Consider the following 17,935-nt stretch of genomic DNA (forward strand, 5'->3'; position numbering starts at 1 on the left):
CGTGCTTCACAACATTGATTTCAACTCTAATATTGTGAGGGTATTTATTCAAACTATCATGTATCTCCCTCTTAAATGTCTTAAATAATAAGCTACTAATTGGAACAGTAAGGATAGATTTAAAAAAAAATGATTTATTGATTTAAAGTCAAATACTTTAAAGCAAAATCAGCTTGTTAAAACGATTAATATTTGGGATTCGATGTAGTAATTATACTATTAGGGCTCGTTTGGTGCGAGGGATAAGGATCAATAATTTCGGAATTAAATATGAGATGAGTTTATCCCACGTTTGGCTGGGATAAAATCGCTAAGATAATTAATCCCGGGATTAGTTATCCTAGGATTGTAGTGTTATTTTATCCCTATGCGCGGGTGGAATAACTAATCCCATGATAAGTAATTCTGGATAACTTGTTTCCAACCAAACGACCCCTTAGTAACTTATCAATTATTCCTTTCGTCCCAATTTATGTGATGTAGTTTGATTGATTTTAGTCTAAGAAATAAAGGAAGATTTTTGAATCTTGTGATCTAAAATAAGCCAAAGATATTTGTGTGGTTATAGATCATCACGTTAAGCGTAAAAGGTAATGTTTAAAGTTAAATTGTTGCCAAATAAAAAAATGTATCATTTTTTTTTTACTGACTAAAAAGAAAAATGTGTCATATCAATTAGGACAGTGGGGGTAGCACAGTGGTGGTAGCTTGTAAAGTAAAAAAGAGAATATAGGGTATTAGCAGCAAAAGTTAAGAATCTTGTAAAAAATCACGATAAACCGCCAATGATTTAGTATTTTCTTTTAAAATTAAATACGAAATCAAGTCTCTAAAAATTGAACTAAAAATAAAATCCAAAACCTTAAGGGGTGACATTTGTCTTTATTGCAATAAATGAGAGAAATGATTCGAGTCACACTCACATGGATACATGTGAAGCACAAACGTTAATCTTCAAATTGGGAAAAAAATAAAAGAAATAAATAGAAGAAAGACACAAACCTGCACATTCATGAAATCCTATGATGTAGTTGAGATTTTTCACGTGTTCCATGGTATAAAATAGGCAGAATATAAGGGATGCATACTATTTATTGGTGTGCTGTGCCCAAACAAAATTCATATTGTTAGCTGAAACGAAAATAAATTATATACAACACAAGGTGCTGTAATACTTTGAATGACGTGAATATTTTAGAAAAAATTATCCGGACTTGACAATAAAGTGAATAATGTTACATCATGATAAGAGAATTTTTGGAATGTTTTATCCAAACAATTAGTGTCGGAGATAATTGTTCAGCTAAACGAATATGGAAATGACAGAATGGTAGTGCGGCGCCGACTTAGTGCTTTTACCTGATTGATTAACTATCTTTACACCTAACTTAAAAAACATACAAAAAAGAAGAAGTCAATGAGCGTTATGGCATACAGTTGATGGGATATGACGCAATGTCGTTTGGAAGCTGATTAGAGTTATGCAGGTATTAATAATGTAAGGAATAGTTATGAGAGAATCTATGTACTATTTTATGGAGGGGTTAGTTGTGCGGGATCTAATTATTCCATCTTTTATCCTACATGAAATAATACATAAATTATCTCATATTTTATATATGTATTAATTATGCGGGTTGCTAAATCGCAAATCAAACACCGCATTAAGTGTGTTAAATGGCAAATCAAACACCGTATTAAGTGTTTAACTTGAATGTTATAGCAAAAGAATGCTACCAAATATGAATGTTACTTATATATAATTTAATACATGAATAACTTAACTAGTTACCAAACAACCTTTATTACCAGATTTAGTCCGACATAATTTACCAAAAGAGTGGAATCTTTCAATAATCTAAGAAACAACATGCTTGCATTCAGGCGTGTCAGAATGGAACTCCTAAATTCTGTAAATTTTGATATACTGAAATCAGTCCACGAGGGTCGGTGTCTTTTTTTTGATATTGAAGGGACAACTCTTGTTTCTACGTCCACTCTCTCTGTCCTTTCATCAACTTTGTGATATTTACTAATCCACGTCATTATAATTGGTATATTTACACAGGCTAGGGTACTAACCACTAACTTGTGTCTCCAATGGAGTAAAATGCCTCCAGGTTAAATGGCTAAGAAGTTTCCTAAACCATCACGTTTTTATAAGTTTCACACTTTGAATTATTGAGTGTTTTTGTGATCCCTAGCTAAACTATAAGTTTCAAGGGTGGTTGTGTGCAGAAGCTCCTAAACACCTAACTGCTTGTTTGGATGGTTGTTACCTATTGAATTGTATTAATATTAATATTAATATTATTATTATTACGATGTTTGTATTTTTATTTTTACTTAAATTTTCGTATCGTTAAATTAGTCATTATATGACTACGTGAAATCCATTTTATATAACAATCGATTTGGTACGATCGTATCGTTACCTTTTTTTTCTTTCCCTTTTTTTTTTTCCTTTCTCATTTTCCCTTTGCTTATTATATAATAATCCTATTTTATTATTTACCCTACATTTGTTTTAATATAACTCTACCTCATACCGGATTTTTCTTTATAACATTGTAAATATTTTTGAGATTGCTGATATGTGGCTTTATTTAACGACGGAAAACGATACCATCTATCCAAATGTTGTATTCATCAATAGAATACAACACAATACAATATAATGCAACACGATATGATACGTTATGAAATGATATGTAAGAACTATCCAAATAGAACATGTGTCATGTGGAACAACTTGTGTTATTTGAAATTAGAGTTAATACGTAAAATCCTCGCTAAATCATAATTATTTTGCAAGTTTCATACTTAAATTATCCTAAAATTCAAGGGGTTTTTTAATTTGTCCTCTGATTCTCCTATGACTAATCCTTATGATTTTTATCCCTTCAAAGGTTAGGTACCCTCTACATTGTATCACATTGTGGGATCCAGCATGGTGGGTGCCTCACCAATTATCTTATCATCTCATGAAAGCTCAAAGAATATGACAATATAACAAATGGCCCCACTACTGTATGTAATGTAATCTGTGTCTTTTAGTGCACGTTTGATGTGTTAACAGATAACATCAACAGAGACTAACAAGTTGCCCATTTAAGTAACCAACTTTTATATTCTAATGTCCTATGAAAAGAAAAAAAAAAGGTGAAAAAAGTAAAAAGGAGGAGTCTCTTTTTGTTGATTTATTTCATCTGAGATCTTAATATCAGAAAAGGCTCAAATATACCTATGTACTATTAATAAAGGTTTAAATATACCTCTTGTTATACTTTCGATTTAGATATACTTCTTCAATTATTCTTTAACATAAATTTATCCTTAATTTTAACGAAATAGCACGTAGCAAGCTCAGAATTATATGTCTTGCCACCAATTTTAAGTAACCAACTTTTCTTAGGAGTCTTTTTTTGTTGATTTATTTCATCTAAGATTTTAATATTAGTAAAGACTTCAACTTTAAAAGAGCCTGACAAAAAACAAAAAGTGGGCAAAACCATTGGATTCAGTGACCCTTTTGTTCCTTATACTGTTTTTGTTTTTACATGTGAATAATGGTATATCCCATAAGGTGATGTTTGCTGTTCTTGATTTTTTTTTTTTTGGGGGGGTTTTCAAAATTTCATTTGTCACCAAACAAGATTCTCTAATTTTCAGTATTTGGGGTTTCATCAAAAGTGAAGTTGAGTTCTATATTTGTTGAAAGATTTGTTCTTTTTTGTCTGATTTTGAGTTCTTGATATGCTTTATAGTTCTGTAAATCCACTGAAAAGATTGTCCTTTGATTTACTGGAGAGCTCCAAGACTCATAATATAGAAGGTTCTCTAAATTTGCTTCAATCTTTTTGTAGATTCCACCAAGGAACTAATGCCATTATAGATTTTTAGCAAGAAATGTGGGAAAAGTAATATATTTTTAGGTATCTTTAGTACCTTAATTCCCCAATTTGAACTTGATAATGATGAAAAGTTTCAACCTTTGTAGTTCTTGAAAGTGGAAAAAGTTGGTATTTTCTAAAGTTAACTGATATACGAGAAACTAAATCATTTGAGATTCAGGGGCTTGAATTATTTATGATCATGGAGAAACAGGTTAGTTTCCAGGGCACAACAATGGAAAAACAACAAAGTTTTCGAAACGGGGCGATGGAGAAGCAGAAGAGCTTTAGTAGGATATTGGAAAAACAAAAAAGTTTTCGGATAGCAATGGAGAGGCAAATGAGCTTTGGTGGGGAGAGGAAAAGGGGTAAGGATTCACCGGGGAAACGAGGGGATTTGCCTCTCCACCTTGCAGCTAGATCAGGGAATTTAGGAAAAGTGAAAGAAATTGTGCAGAAGCTTGATGAAAAAGGCATAAAAGATTTGTTATGTCAGCAAAATCAAGAGGGTGAGACTGCTTTGTATGTTGCAGCTGAGAATGGTCATAGTTTGGTTGTTGCAGAGTTCGTGAAACATTTAGACCTTGAAATTGCTTCTATTGTGGCAAATAATGGCTATGATACACTCCATGTTGCAGCAAGGCAGGGTCATCTTGGTGAGTCCTCTAAACAGTCCACACCACATGCGGTTTTTCAGAATATCTTTCTTGATTTGCAGTTGAAGCAATAAAAATTATTAGTAAAAGTGTGGACTTTATGGTGTGAACATGACCTTAGTACTTCACATGCTATTTATTACTGCTATAGTCTACAAGTTCTATCCTGGATCTTAGTTTCCATAATTTTAATTTGAGATGCCGATGTACAGATTATTTCGGTTTAAACTTCTTGTTTGACCGTTCTGCTGACTCGAGTAAGAATGTAGATATTATCAATACTCGAGTTTCCAGAATCTTAGTTGCTGAAATTATTGATAATTTTTAAGTGCAGTCATCTATTTTATCACCAACGTTGAATGGCATTCTTCTTGATCCACAATTAATGGACAAGACCAAGTGTGGTGAAGTCCTCAGCCAAATCTAACTTCCTTTCATTTTACCAAAGAGCAAATTCTGAAAAAGTGGAGATGTTTTTGTCACATTATCAAGTTCTAGTAAATAGATGCTGAAGGAAATTCTGCCTCATTTTCATCCCATCTTAGTGCCAACTGCCAATCTTGTTGTTAGATACTTGTTAAACTTGAATTCAGCATGTTCCTTTCTTACTTGCACTTGTAAACACTTTCTTGGATAAAATTGCAGATGTACTTACGGAGCTGCTGCGTTCCTTTCCGAACCTAGTTATGACCACAGATTCATCCAATTCTACAGCGTTACATACAGCAGCTGCACAGGGGCATATTCATGTAGTAAATATGCTTCTGGAGATTGATTTTAACCTTGCTAAGATAGCTCGGAACAACGGAAAAACCGTGCTCCATACAGCAGCAAGAATGGGCCACTTGGAGATAGTTAGATCCCTTCTAAGCAAAGATCCTGAGATTGGCTTTAGAACGGATAATAAAGGCCAGACTGCCCTACACATGGCTGCAAAGGGACAGAATATTGACATCATGCTCGAATTAATCAAACCAAGTCCTGCTATATTGGCCTTGGAAGATAACAAAGGAAATAGAGCACTCCATATTGCAACAAGAAAGGGACGGATACAGGTTTGTTTGCTTAATCTAGTTTTTCCAGTAAAGCAAATGTGGTATGTGTTTGACGTCTTTTAACAAAAGAGACTCGGAGAAATAACAAAGGCTAAGAGAAACATTCTGGCTATGCAGTCACGGGAACTGTTTTATTTAGCTTTGTTGGCTCTATATTTATAGTACTTGCAGTAACAAAAAAACAGTAGAAATGTGATCATAAACCTAACCCAGAGTATCTCTAGAGAATCAGATCTTCAACTAACTAATTACTACAAAATAGGAATATCTTTTAGTACCATATGTCAAGTCCTCAAGCATGAGATCTGATTTCTTTCTATGATTTGCGCAGACTTGGTCAGCGACTGTTACTTTAATTTTATATGGAAATTTTGACATAAATAAACTGCATTCTTTGTAAATGCACCTTCTTTTTGGCCCAACTTTATGTGATAAGTTCCTTATTCAGAAGTAGCTTATTTTTCATGGTTGTATAACTTGTATTCGACATAAGAGAAACCAAAAAGGGGTACTTCATTGATGACAATGTAGAAGTAGGTGAAGGATTTAACAATTTTCCCATTATCTTAATCTTATTTACTAGTTCTCTGAATGCTGGAGAAGCTTTTGAAATGTCGGAATTTTGAAAAAATATATGGATTCATATATTTAAGAGAGAACTACACTACTTTGTCACTAATTGCTGCTAATTTTTGTGTTGTAGACATATGATACCTTGGCAATATAGTTCTAAGTACATTGTCACATGCATGTTTAAGATTCACTTTTTGGGACATCAAGATTCAAGCTACTGTGCATTCTCTAGCTTAAAATTTCTGCATTTGATATTCCTCCAGTATAAGTGACAGTTTTTGAAAGAGACTTTTGGGTTTTAAATTACACCTCAATCTAGGAAAACCAAAGTCCTGTATCAGCTGTCTTGTTTTAGTATCTGTATGAAACTCTGCTACTTATAATTGCAGATGGTACAGTGTTTTTACATGTTCTATCAAGGAAAACCAACATCCTAGTAATACTTTGAAATTTTTGTCAGTTGTTCCTTTTTGTGATATCTGTTTAGTAAATGACCCTGTTTTTATTTATCTTGTAACTTAAAGAGGTACATCTGTATGAAACTCTGCTATGTGTAATTGCAGATGGTATATCTGTTTTTTACTTAGAAGATTTTCTTTAAGCAAACTGAAAATTTTATGAGAAATTGGTAGACCACAGCCTAAAATTTGTAAGCTATCACAAACGTTAGACGACAGTCTAATGTTTTGTCTGTAAAGTTGAGCAAACATTAGACCCAAGTCTAACATTATCCGAAAGCATAATTTCTCAAGGTTTATATTTGCACAACATCAAAAATAGAGACAAAATCTAATTGATGGCTTGAAAAGGGGATATTTGCATAAATCAGCCAGTAATAATACTCTGCTATGTGTCATTGCAGATGGTCCAATGTCTTATATCAATTGAGGGAATCGACCTTAACGCTGTTAATAAGGCTGGAGAAACAGCTCTTGATATTGCAGAAAAGTTTGGAACTCCAGAGCTTGTTTCTATTTTGAAAGAGGCCGGAGCTAGTCATTCCAAAGATCATGGGAAGCCCCCTGGTGCTGCAAAACAACTCAAACAAAGCGTAAGTGACATAAAACATGATGTTCACTCTCAGCTCCAACAGAGTCGACAAACTGGGTTCAAAGTACGAAAAATTGCAATGAAGGTTAAGAAGCTACACATTAGTGGTCTTAATAATGCCATCAACAATGCAACGGTCGTTGCTGTCCTTATTGCTACTGTTGCTTTTGCTGCCATCTTTACTGTTCCTGGCCAATATGTTGAAGATAAAGCAGACGGATTTTCGATTGGCGAAGCACACGTAGGGAGAAAAGCAGCTTTTATAATCTTCTTCTTGTTCGACAGTATGGCCTTGTTTATTTCAGTTGCTGTTGTTGTGGTCCAGACATCTATTGTCGTGATTGAACATAAAGCAAAGAAGCGACTCATGTTTTGGATAAACAAGCTCATGTGGGCAGCTTGCCTTTTCATCTCAATCGCCTTTATCTCTCTTAGTTATGTGGTGGTTGGATCTAAGGAAATATGGCTTGCTGTCTATGCAACTGTTATAGGTTGCATAATAATGCTCACTACGATTGGATCCATGTGCTATTGTGTGGTTCAACATAGGCTAGAAGAATCGAGGTTGAGGAGCATTCGAAGAACTGAGACTCATTCACGTTCTTTCCCATTGTCTGTGGCATCAGATCCAGAGCTTTGCAGTGAAAACTACAAGAGGATGTATGCAGTATAGGTAGAATAATCAGGCATCAAACATGGAGCTCAGAAATTGAAATTACAAGAAGATATATGCATTTCTCAACCATCAAGTCCAAGAACTCTGCCATGGCATCAGATTCAGAAGGGTGAAAGAATGAAAGGAATCTATATGGATAAAATAATTAGTACATAGATTGCAACTTGTTGACAAGAATGTGGGGATGGCTGCTATTTATATTTATGCCTATATACCTGATCAACTTCTTTGTTCATCAAACAAAAGGGTGTCATTTTATAATTTATGATAAGTCTTTTTTATTCCATCATCATGAAGTTCCATCTTTTCCAGCTGCCGTCATTTGTTAGAATTTTGCCAACATGAAAAAAAAATCCTGAGAATGAGCTAGTTCTATGAAAATTGAGCTCATCAGACTAGTGAACACAACTTTGTTCTTTCTTCCCCATCTAGAATATCTTGATTTTAGACACGACGGGGTATGCAATGAGGTACCAGAATCACAACATATCCAGCATAATTTATGTGTCTTGGCATGCATATCAGCATATACGCAGGGCAAGAAACTTCCACGGCGGCTTTCTGCTGAATGTATCTAAAACGAAAGGGAACAGTTTAGTTTAAACTGAAAAAAAAAAAAAAAAAGGAATGTAAAATAACGAATTGTGCATATCTACAAGCAAGTCTTATTGAGGAAGCACAAACAGCTTCTACTGATCAAAGTGCAGACATTTATCGTATAATTTTGAGATAAACAGTAACTACAAAAAATCAAGGAACCTAATTCTAGTGAAAAAATGGAAGAGCGAATTAATGCTCTAAATTCCGTGATAATTATCTATGAGTATATACGTCAAGACCTATCATGCATGTCCCAAAATTTTACATCCGAGCATTGGCTTGAAACCCTCTTGTGTTATTGTTTTGTTTAGGTTTATAAGCTTTCATGCAGATATCAGTTACCCTGAAAGACTTGATGGTCATTCATATTTCTTCATGTCAGAGGCACTCTCCTGTTGAAAAACAGACCTGAGGGAGCTCCCTTCATTTCTTCTAGAACCGTTTGACCTGTGATGGGAGCTCCCTTCATTTCTTCTGGTACTATTTGACCTGTGATGGGAGCTGCCTTCATTTCTGCTGGAACTGTTTCTTGATAACATGAATCCTGCATTAGCTGAGAAACTGCAGCGGAGGTGTACTTGATGTGTTCTTACCTCCATTGAGCGACTGGCTTTCATATTGATCATTAAAATCACCTCTTCTTCTCTTGTGTCCTCGGACCATTTGCTAACATCAGCAGTATCTTCTGAATTACACAACTCTTCTTGACGTACCAAGATCTCGGTATCTTGACCAGATTTGATCATGCCAGACGCAGGTGTGACCTGAATCAGACGAAGTTATAAGATGACATTGCTCGCAGAAGAGGTCTACTTTCAGTCCAGAGAAGTATAAAATGCTAATTTTCTCTTTTATTAAAGAAAATAAAGTATTCGGAGCTCGGACTAATGGATTAAGCATGATTTTCGGGTCAGTTTACAGTGTGGCGACATGTTACAAATGTAGTCGCCTTAATCCATTTGAATTTATTTAAGGCTATTTTCATAACCAGTGAACTTTCAGATGGATAAGTAGATTCACCAAAAAATAGTTTTGTTAGGACTCAAGAAGAGGTGATTGTTCAATAATCCATGGACTTGGAAATCACCTCAAGCCAACGGGGAAAGCAAAAGGAACCTCTGGGATGATAATCTGATGTTTGCTCGTCCTTGTTGATAGCTGATTGATCTTGGCAAGTGATTTGGAAAAAAACACTATCTTGTCTACTTCTGTTGGTAATTATTAAGCTGAATGTTTCTTGATTCTTAAGAAATATCTGGCTGGTACTGACAGCTACTTCAGGTATATAACGCAGTTCTTCCAGTAAAGACCTGATTTTACCGTTATACTGGAATATCTTCCCAAACTCTTGTCTCCTTACTGATCTATCAACACGAGAAACTTCAATATTAAATTTGCACCGCACGGGTTTGTGATCACTGTCTGTCACTTCCATGCAAGCATCGTACCTGTCACATAAGAGAAATCGGTTTCTACACAAAGCAGGAAAGGCCTACTTGAAGAAATCCCTGAGAAAACCTACTGTAAAATGGAAGCAGCTACCGGGCACTCTAAACTGCATTCCATAGATGGCGCTGACCGGCTATCTCGATATAGCACTCGGTCACACCAAGCTGGAATTCGTTTCTTCTCTCCAGAATCATAACCTAAAGTGGAAACAGAAAATGTTTTTCAGTGTTTTTTGACATTTCATGCATTAAGCAATACAATCCAAAAGGGAAATCTTAAAACACACTATAAACAGTTTGACTAATATTTAGCAAAGTGTAAGAAAGTAAGATGTTGAGTCCCATGTTGATCATTACAAATATATCTCACCTCCTAATCCTGGTTTTCCCTTTTCAAACTTGTAAGTTGGAGGAAATCTGATGATTGCTTCACGCATCCCTTGGAAAACTTTACCAGCTTTCATTTCTGCTCTTAGTTGATCTTTCTCTCTAAGCCATTCAAAGCATCTTTGTGAGACAAAGTCCCTGGCTTCGTCATAAGATATTCCAAAAAGACGATAATTAAGATCCCCACAGAAAATCACCATATCAGCTTCAGCAAGGTCAGGCTTTCCCTCATCGGGGGGATTAATTGCTGCAGCCTGTTATAGAGGAAGTCAAGGCTTAGTTCAATGGAAGAGATAGTATGAAACTGATGAATACGAATACACGTCATACATCTGTACCACGAAGCATTTGAGCAGCAGACGACACACCAGCTGCAAGAGAGAGAGAAAGGATCCATGGCAGGCCAGAAGAGTAAAGCAGCCACAGTAAATATGTGGAGAAGACAAGAGAGCAAGTCAAAAACAGGTATCGCAGCATACCAGCAGCATCGTTAAGAAGGTTAGAAGATCGAGTGAAAGCCATTGTTCTATATATATGGTCAAAATCAGCGTTCCGGCGCTTGACTGCTTCTAAATGTGCTGCAAAGTGACAGTTCACGAAGCACATGATCCGATCAAATACTCTTAGCCTCAGACCGACTCCACCCTGCATTATAATTGTACAACCATGAAATTGTGGCAAACGACAATAATTTAGATTAGAAGATGAAGCCCTTCTATATTGTCTTAGTGTCTCAATCGTCTTCGTTACCTCACCTTGAATGACAACCGATAAATTTATCTAATTTGAACACTTAAATAGCTTGATGAACTCTAAAGACAAGATCAATGATTTGTTCTACCTCTTAACAGTAAGAGATACTTACCTTATTACCAATGGCACGTCCTAGACCACATGCAACTGCAGCAACATCAAGGTCCCCGACATGTGCTCTAAGAGTTTTTCTCACCCTAAGTTAAAGATTAACGATCAATAAATCAACTAGGCTGCAATCCCAGCTCAGTTGACTTAAGTTAAATATTCTTAATGAAAGTAATAAATCAGTAGTATGAATAGGCAGGAGCCAATGGAAGAAATGCTTTCCCCAGTCCAGTCAGAAAGATCAAGTTTTACTGAGAATAGCTCATTGAAGTAACCACACTAGTTCTTACCAGATAGCAATAAGCAATCCAGCTAGTTGCCTTGATCCAACCCTTTCGAAAGTTGATCCTTCGTCCAAGGTCTTCCCTATTGCGTCCTGCCACCATTGCCCACTGGAAGTTCCTTCTAGTCCTACCTACAGTTGACACTGCGATCAGGATAATGATATGCACAGTAGACAAGATCAAGATAGCATAACGTATCACTATCTACATGGCTCCCAATATGAGTGTCCTCAATCATCAATTCTATCAAACAGAAAATTGAATTAATGATAGACTTGGAACTATCAAAAGAGATCAAGTCTTGCTAATTAAATTGAGAATGTAAGGTCATCCTGCACACCACCAAGGCTTATGGTCTAGTGCCATGATCCTCCTATGTCATGAAAATTTAAAACAAAAAAAAAAGTCATCCAGTACACAACTTTCTGCACTCAATGATTGCTTCTTGAAATGCAGACGTTCCTTTAGTGGATATAGAATTCTCCTCATGACACATACAGTGGTAGAGCATCTTAGTGTTAGCAATAGCATGTCCTCAAATCTCTTAATCAGGCTTCAGTTATTCAATAAGCAATCAGAGACAAAAGACATTATCTTGTCAAATCTTTTCGCTGTGGATTCTTGACTTTTTGGCCTGAATAATAGATAGCTCAAGTATTTTAATTGATTATTTTCCTTTTCAACTGAATGACACAATTACCAGTTTCAGGTGGTGTTTCAATTAAATCAGCTAGCAGGGGCGGAGCCATGTAAGAGCAAGGGGGTTCATTTGAACCTCCGTCGGCGGAAAATTACAATGTATATACAAGGTTAAAATTATCTTTTTATGTATATATAGTACATAATCCTCTTGGCTTCTTTGTATTTTTACTTCAATTTTTGAACCCCCTTTGTGAAAATTCTGGCTCCGTCACTTTAGTGGAGGGAATGCGACGTTGTTTCCTTATATGGACTTGGACACCCTCACATCATGAGCTAGTTTTTTTTTTTATTGGGTTAGGCGCAACATTCATTTTCTTAACGAGATGTAAAGGGTGTACTTTGATAGCTTACAGTTTCTTTTGCAGCAGACATTGCAAGAAAACCTGCTCCCATTTCTACTTCTTGCAACCCAATTACTACAATCGCAACATCCAAAATGGCAGAACCCAGCCAAGTTTCCAGTGCTTCCTGTGAGGCTTTTCCTTCACCAACATTCCACGTGCCAACCAAAATCCTAAAATTTTCTTGTCTGGTGTATAAATATCTTTTCTCAGCTCTTTCTGATAGTAATATGTTATCAATAGGTCCTGGAGTGGCAAGGGTCCATCCACGTATTCCTCCGTGATTAGCCAAGCTAAAAACATAGTCACCCCCCACTGACATTTTTATTACAGGCCCGTTGTGAGCAACCCAATCAGCTAGCAAGTTCCCTTCAAGATCCAGCACCTGTACCATACCACTTACATAGCCAACCCATATTAGAGAACCATGAGCACATAAGGATAGAATAGCACAAGGATGATGATGGAAATCTTGCAAACGGTTTCCATTCCCATCCCACTGCACAAGTAAGCCATTTGAACATCCACTCCAAATCATTCCATCAGATGCAAGCACAAGGGCCTCTGTCTTCCTACTATCTTCTGCAAATGCCCCTGACCCCTTTGTTGCAACTCGACGTACAGCACCAGCAGCTCCTAATATAGCATTGCATGAACGCTGGAAAAAGTTACCTCCTTGTGACTTTTCCTTTTTAGATTTGGCGACAATCTTGACATTACTCTCATCTTCCACCGACTTTTCTTTTTTAGATTTGGAGACAGACTTCACATTACTCTCATCTTCCACTGACTTCTCTTTTTTAGATTTGGAGACATACTTGACATTACTCTCATCTTCCACTGGCTTTTCTTTTTTAGATTTGGAGACAGACTTGACATTACTCTCATCTTCCACTGACTTTTCTTTTTTAGATTTGGAGACGGACTTGATATTACTCTCATCTTCCACTACTTGTGACTTTTCTTTTTTAGATTTGGAGACAGCCTTGATATTACTCTCATCTTCCACTGCTTGTTCTGGCACAGATGGCATATCAACCCCATTCTCAATCTGACCATCTACATTATACACTTTCAGGAGTTCCCTAGTTCGTGCATCCCTGCAGTTTTCCAACTATCAGGGTAATTAGTGGCTAAACAATTATCCAAAAAAAGAAAGTCTTACCTCTTCTCTTATGAATTAACCTAGAACAAATACATACATCATATTCATCTGGAAGCAATGTAGAGGAACATACCATAATGAGAAGGATAAAGATCCAGATGCCCACACTTTTGCTCTTCCATGATCAGATAGCAAGCACTTCACATCAGAAGATGAGATGTTACATGCACCATTAACTGTAACTTGGCTTCTAAGGTTAACGAATGACTTTTCCACAAGTAAAGAAGCCAGGTACGTTTCTTCTGGTAATAGGGAGAGAGATTTCTGTACTGCTTCCCGCGGCCAAACCTTTATGATACCACCTTCAAATCCAGACCATATATCACCTGGACCAAGAAGCTAGTAGTCATGATATATTGTTCCTTGGAACACTAACAGAAGCAAAACTAAAACTAAGATAAGCTAGTGAAATTTCAGAGAGATCAGTAAGACAAGATAATCTTTAATATCAATCCATGAGAAAAGAGGCAGTGGTATAATCTGTGTATTTATGTTTTTTGCTAATTGTATGGCTTGAAGCACAAAAATTACAGCTGGACAGAAGTATAAAGCAGAAGACAAACACACCAAAAGACTAGCTTTGCCTACATTGCTTCTTAACTTTTCTTCATCATGGTTATGCAAATAACTGGAGAGGCCTTTGCACTGAAACCAGCCATAACAAGCACACTATATTTTTTTATTTTTTTTCGAGGAAGGTAACTGTGTATTAATCATCAGCACAAAGGCTGTGCTGTGAGCCAATTTACAACTCGAAAAATCAAAATTATTATACCCTTGTTCATCTTACAAAGACTCTAGAAACTCTCGCATTGTTTCAGCTTCATCTACATAGTTTTCTTCTACAGAAAAAATAAAATAACATAGTTTTCTTTTACACAAAAAATAAAAGAGTAATATGAAACTCATCGTGATTCTTTGAATTGTGCAACTTGTATCTTAAAACACCTAGCAAGCCTATTAGTATCTTGATTGATTTTCCTTGTTACTAGCGAAGAAAGATCATATATTGACGAACAAACAAGATCCTCTTACTCAAGAATAGGTTTTATTTCCAAGGGTTGGAAGTCTTACGACTATTAACTTGAAGCTCCCAACAACACATCCCAACCCTAAGATAACAAATTCAAGAAGATCATGTTTGAAACTAGGCCTTATTTCCAAGGGTTGGAAGTCATAAGACTATGGACAAGAGACTTCTAATGACATATCTCAACCTTAAGATAATAAAATCTAGAAGACTACCTCTTTCACTGAAATGTAGGCTAACAAGAGGTTCGATAGTGTGATCAAAATGATAAACACTGATTAGGATCATAGGTTTTAGTTAATACTCCCTCCGTTTCAATTTGTTTGGCTTGATACGGAGTACGAGGTCAAACTGACAAATGCTTGGTGTGAATTTGAATCTTTAATTTATTTGAAATAAATTTTACATATTTAGAAACTACATAGAAAGTACTACAAGTCCCAATAGTTAGAAAGTATTTGAAAAAATTATGGTCAAAGAAAACAACCTTTGACTATCCGAATAGTAATTAAGACTAACAAATTGAAATGGAGAGAGTAGATGAATTGAAAACGTGAACAAAGAAAAGCAAGATATTACCATAAGAAGATATTTCCAATGAAAGAACGGGACCACGATGAGCCTGCCAAGAGAGGCCTTCCTTAAAAGGGGAGTCATCAGAATTAGCCCGATCCATTCTCCAAGACCTAATCTTGCCATCCTTATGCCCACTCCAGATCAACTCATTCCCATAATCAACCATCAAGCATAACGTGGGTGATGTCTCAACTGACTCATAAAATGGTGCTGCATCCTCGTCCCCTCTCCTTGCCCGTCCTCCAATTCCCATCCCAGGCTCATATTGATCCGAAAAGTTCCACACTCTTACCCCAGATTCTTGTCCTGCCCATAATTGTGTCTCTGTACAGGCAATAGTCCTCAAAAATTTCCCAACCTGCATTGTTAAGAGAAAATGGAAGAAGGATAATAAGGAGAGAAACTACAGAAGCTCATGCATTACTCATCAGAAACTTCTCATCCAATTCAAATATTTTTCAATTGATTCCACCTTCTTTTTTCTTTTGGATGATGCACATTCAAAAAATCTGCTCAAGACAGTGTACATTTGTTTAATTGTTTCTACAAACAAACAAAGTAACATTGGTTGTGTTTGGTATGATATTTTTGAAGAAGTGTCGTTCTAGTATTTCCTAAGTATTTTCTCCAAAGAAAATGTTTTTCACCAAAGAGACAATAATATCATCACTCATGAGCGGATGTAATTATTTTTTGTAACTGTGGTGACCAAGCGAACTTGCATGCACCTCGACTAATTCCACGGACACCTACTACTTCCCACCAGCACTAGAAAAAAGTTGACACATCTCATGGATGTCATTTTTATTTGACAAGTATTTGTTACTCTTACCCCATACCACTTGTATTAACCAGCACTTACATATTGTTGTTAACCTTAAAGTTAAAAAATAATGCTTCCATTGTCCTATATAACAGAACACCAGCATCATACCTTGTCTTCTGCCTAATACCATTAGGGGTCGTTTGGTTGCTGGTTAGAATTATCCAGGTATTAGTAATGCAGGGTTTATTTATTCATATATTAGTTATTTCATCTTCTACCCTGCACAAAATAGTTCATGAGTCGACTCATAACTTATAGTATGTTTTAGTTACGCGGGATTGTAAACTAGTAACCAAACACTATGCTTGGTGTGTTGAACTATACATGCATGGCAACTAAAATGCTACCCAACATGGCACTAGTTATGTTGGTTTTAAATTTTATAAGGATGAATAACTCACTTCTTAACCAGCAACCAAACGACCCCTTACTATATCTCAGATTAATTGGTTAATAAACAACCAAATAATTCCCAATGGTAAAACGTTTTTCCTCCATTAAGAAATTGCCCATGATGAAATAAATACACATTTTGTCACCTGAGTTTCTTTGAGGGGATGTGGCCTGAGCTCAAGGTAAGTTGGACGGGCAGGATGCAGAGGGGCACGAGCTGGGACTTTAAAGCTTCCAACTCCACCACCACTTCCTTCAAACTCCGGTAAAGGCGATTCATTACTGTCATCTGAACCGTTCGCTGCAAGTCCAATGCCTTCAATCTTCTGGCTAACCAAATGGGACCCTTCATCGTCGGATAAATCCTCTTGTAAACCATAACTATTATTATGAATTACGCGATCATCAAGGCTGCGATTGCGTAGCTGGACGTGGGGACGCTTGTGATGCGTCCCCGTATATGTACGTAGCTTGTTGCTGTAATGAACCTTTTCTCTAGCAGGTTCTGTAATACTAAGATTCTGATTCGATCCATGCACGTTGTTATGTTTGCTTTCGTCCATGTAATCAAATGTTGCAATAAATTTCAATTCCTAGCCTGAGTCATTTGTCTTTGATAGTATTTCTCAAGAACTTGCAAAAAGAAAGAATTTCAAAATCGTGTTAAGAATTCTTTCAACACACATCTTTTACTCATCGAATGTTCCAACAAAAGGAAGAAGCAAAACATGAACATGTAGAAGAGAAAGATCAGAAATATTGAGTAAAAAAATTGATTCAAAATTGGGATAAGTTGAAGAATTAATCAGATTGAAGCATAGGGAGTGGACGTGCATGGGAAGTGGAGCAGAGTTCGGGGAAATTGAGGAGTAGAATGTTCTCATTTTAAGATTTTAGTACAATCATTAACAAAATTATTTCATAGTGTATTAATTAATCAATAAATATAAGTATTTAATTAAATTACTCAATATCTCTCTTCAAACTGAAGATTAGTTACATATATAAATCAATTATTAAAGCAACAATAGTAAATTTGTAAGAGAAATAATTAATGCTTTCAAGATTTTCTAAAGCTACATTTACTTTGGACCAAATTTTGTTGAACTATAGCGGCAATTAAAAGGACGGGAGGAAGTACTATTTTCCAATCCACTTATATCATTTTATATGGCAAAGTTTACTTGAATACAGAATTTATCATATTTTTGGATTACCAATTCAAAAGTGACCAACCCACGCCATTTTTACGCAAGAACATGTAGAAAGAAGCCTACAAGCCTCTAAATGAAGCTCTTCAACGATAGAGGAGATCAAAGTCTTAAAACTTAAGCCTCTATAAATGGGTTCTCATACTGATCAAACAAAAAATGGAAATCATGTAGACTATACTCTATAGGACTAGATCTTTGCTATCTC

General features: G+C 36.0%; 2 protein-coding genes across 3 annotated transcripts; one reads left to right on the top strand and one right to left on the bottom strand.

The window, feature by feature from the left end:
* The first annotated feature begins 3,385 nt into the window (after positions 1–3,385).
* Positions 3,386–8,192, top strand: LOC132041017 (ankyrin repeat-containing protein At5g02620-like). Its single transcript, XM_059431754.1, has 3 exons — positions 3,386–4,549; positions 5,195–5,604; positions 7,040–8,192. Exons 1-3 carry the CDS (start codon positions 4,090–4,092, stop codon positions 7,898–7,900), a joined length of 1,731 nt encoding a protein of 576 aa, XP_059287737.1. The 5' UTR covers positions 3,386–4,089; the 3' UTR covers positions 7,901–8,192.
* Positions 8,193–8,711: 519 nt separating this feature from the next.
* Positions 8,712–17,256, bottom strand: LOC132041016 (type I inositol polyphosphate 5-phosphatase 12-like). Of its 2 annotated transcripts, XM_059431753.1 has the most exons (12): positions 16,663–17,256; positions 15,301–15,655; positions 13,765–14,017; positions 12,537–13,626; positions 11,490–11,614; positions 11,204–11,288; positions 10,818–10,983; positions 10,669–10,709; positions 10,322–10,592; positions 10,026–10,149; positions 9,591–9,951; positions 8,712–9,267 (listed from the first exon to the last, which is right to left on the bottom strand). In XM_059431753.1, exons 1-12 carry the CDS (start codon positions 17,077–17,079, stop codon positions 8,863–8,865), a joined length of 3,693 nt encoding a protein of 1,230 aa, XP_059287736.1. In that variant the 5' UTR covers positions 17,080–17,256; the 3' UTR covers positions 8,712–8,862. The 2 variants fall into 2 exon arrangements, with proteins under 2 accessions (XP_059287736.1, XP_059287735.1); XM_059431752.1 differs by having other exon boundaries at positions 10,669–10,983.
* Positions 17,257–17,935: the final 679 nt, after the last annotated feature.

The sequence above is a fragment of the Lycium ferocissimum genome, chromosome 12 (genome assembly GCF_029784015.1).
Source record: "Lycium ferocissimum isolate CSIRO_LF1 chromosome 12, AGI_CSIRO_Lferr_CH_V1, whole genome shotgun sequence".
In the NCBI taxonomy this organism is placed as follows: Eukaryota; Viridiplantae; Streptophyta; class Magnoliopsida; order Solanales; family Solanaceae; genus Lycium; species Lycium ferocissimum.

What these genes read in the sequence shown, in the direction of transcription:
- LOC132041017 (XM_059431754.1), top strand. Translation starts at nt 4,090, where the DNA reads ATGATCATGGAGAAACAGGTTAGTTTCCAGGGCACAACAATGGAAAAA. An exon ending in AGCAAGGCAGGGTCATCTTG is followed by an intron (nt 4,550 to 5,194) that starts GTGAGTCCTCTA and finishes ATAAAATTGCAG; the next exon opens with ATGTACTTACGGAGCTGCTG. An exon ending in CAAGAAAGGGACGGATACAG is followed by an intron (nt 5,605 to 7,039) that starts GTTTGTTTGCTT and finishes GTGTCATTGCAG; the next exon opens with ATGGTCCAATGTCTTATATC.
- LOC132041016 (XM_059431752.1), bottom strand. Translation starts at nt 17,079, where the DNA reads ATGGACGAAAGCAAACATAACAACGTGCATGGATCGAATCAGAATCTT. An exon ending in TGTCTGCTGCAAAAGAAACT is followed by an intron (nt 11,615 to 12,536) that starts GTAAGCTATCAA and finishes TGTCAACTGTAG; the next exon opens with GTAGGACTAGAAGGAACTTC. An exon ending in GACGTGCCATTGGTAATAAG is followed by an intron (nt 10,984 to 11,203) that starts GTAAGTATCTCT and finishes ATTATAATGCAG; the next exon opens with GGTGGAGTCGGTCTGAGGCT.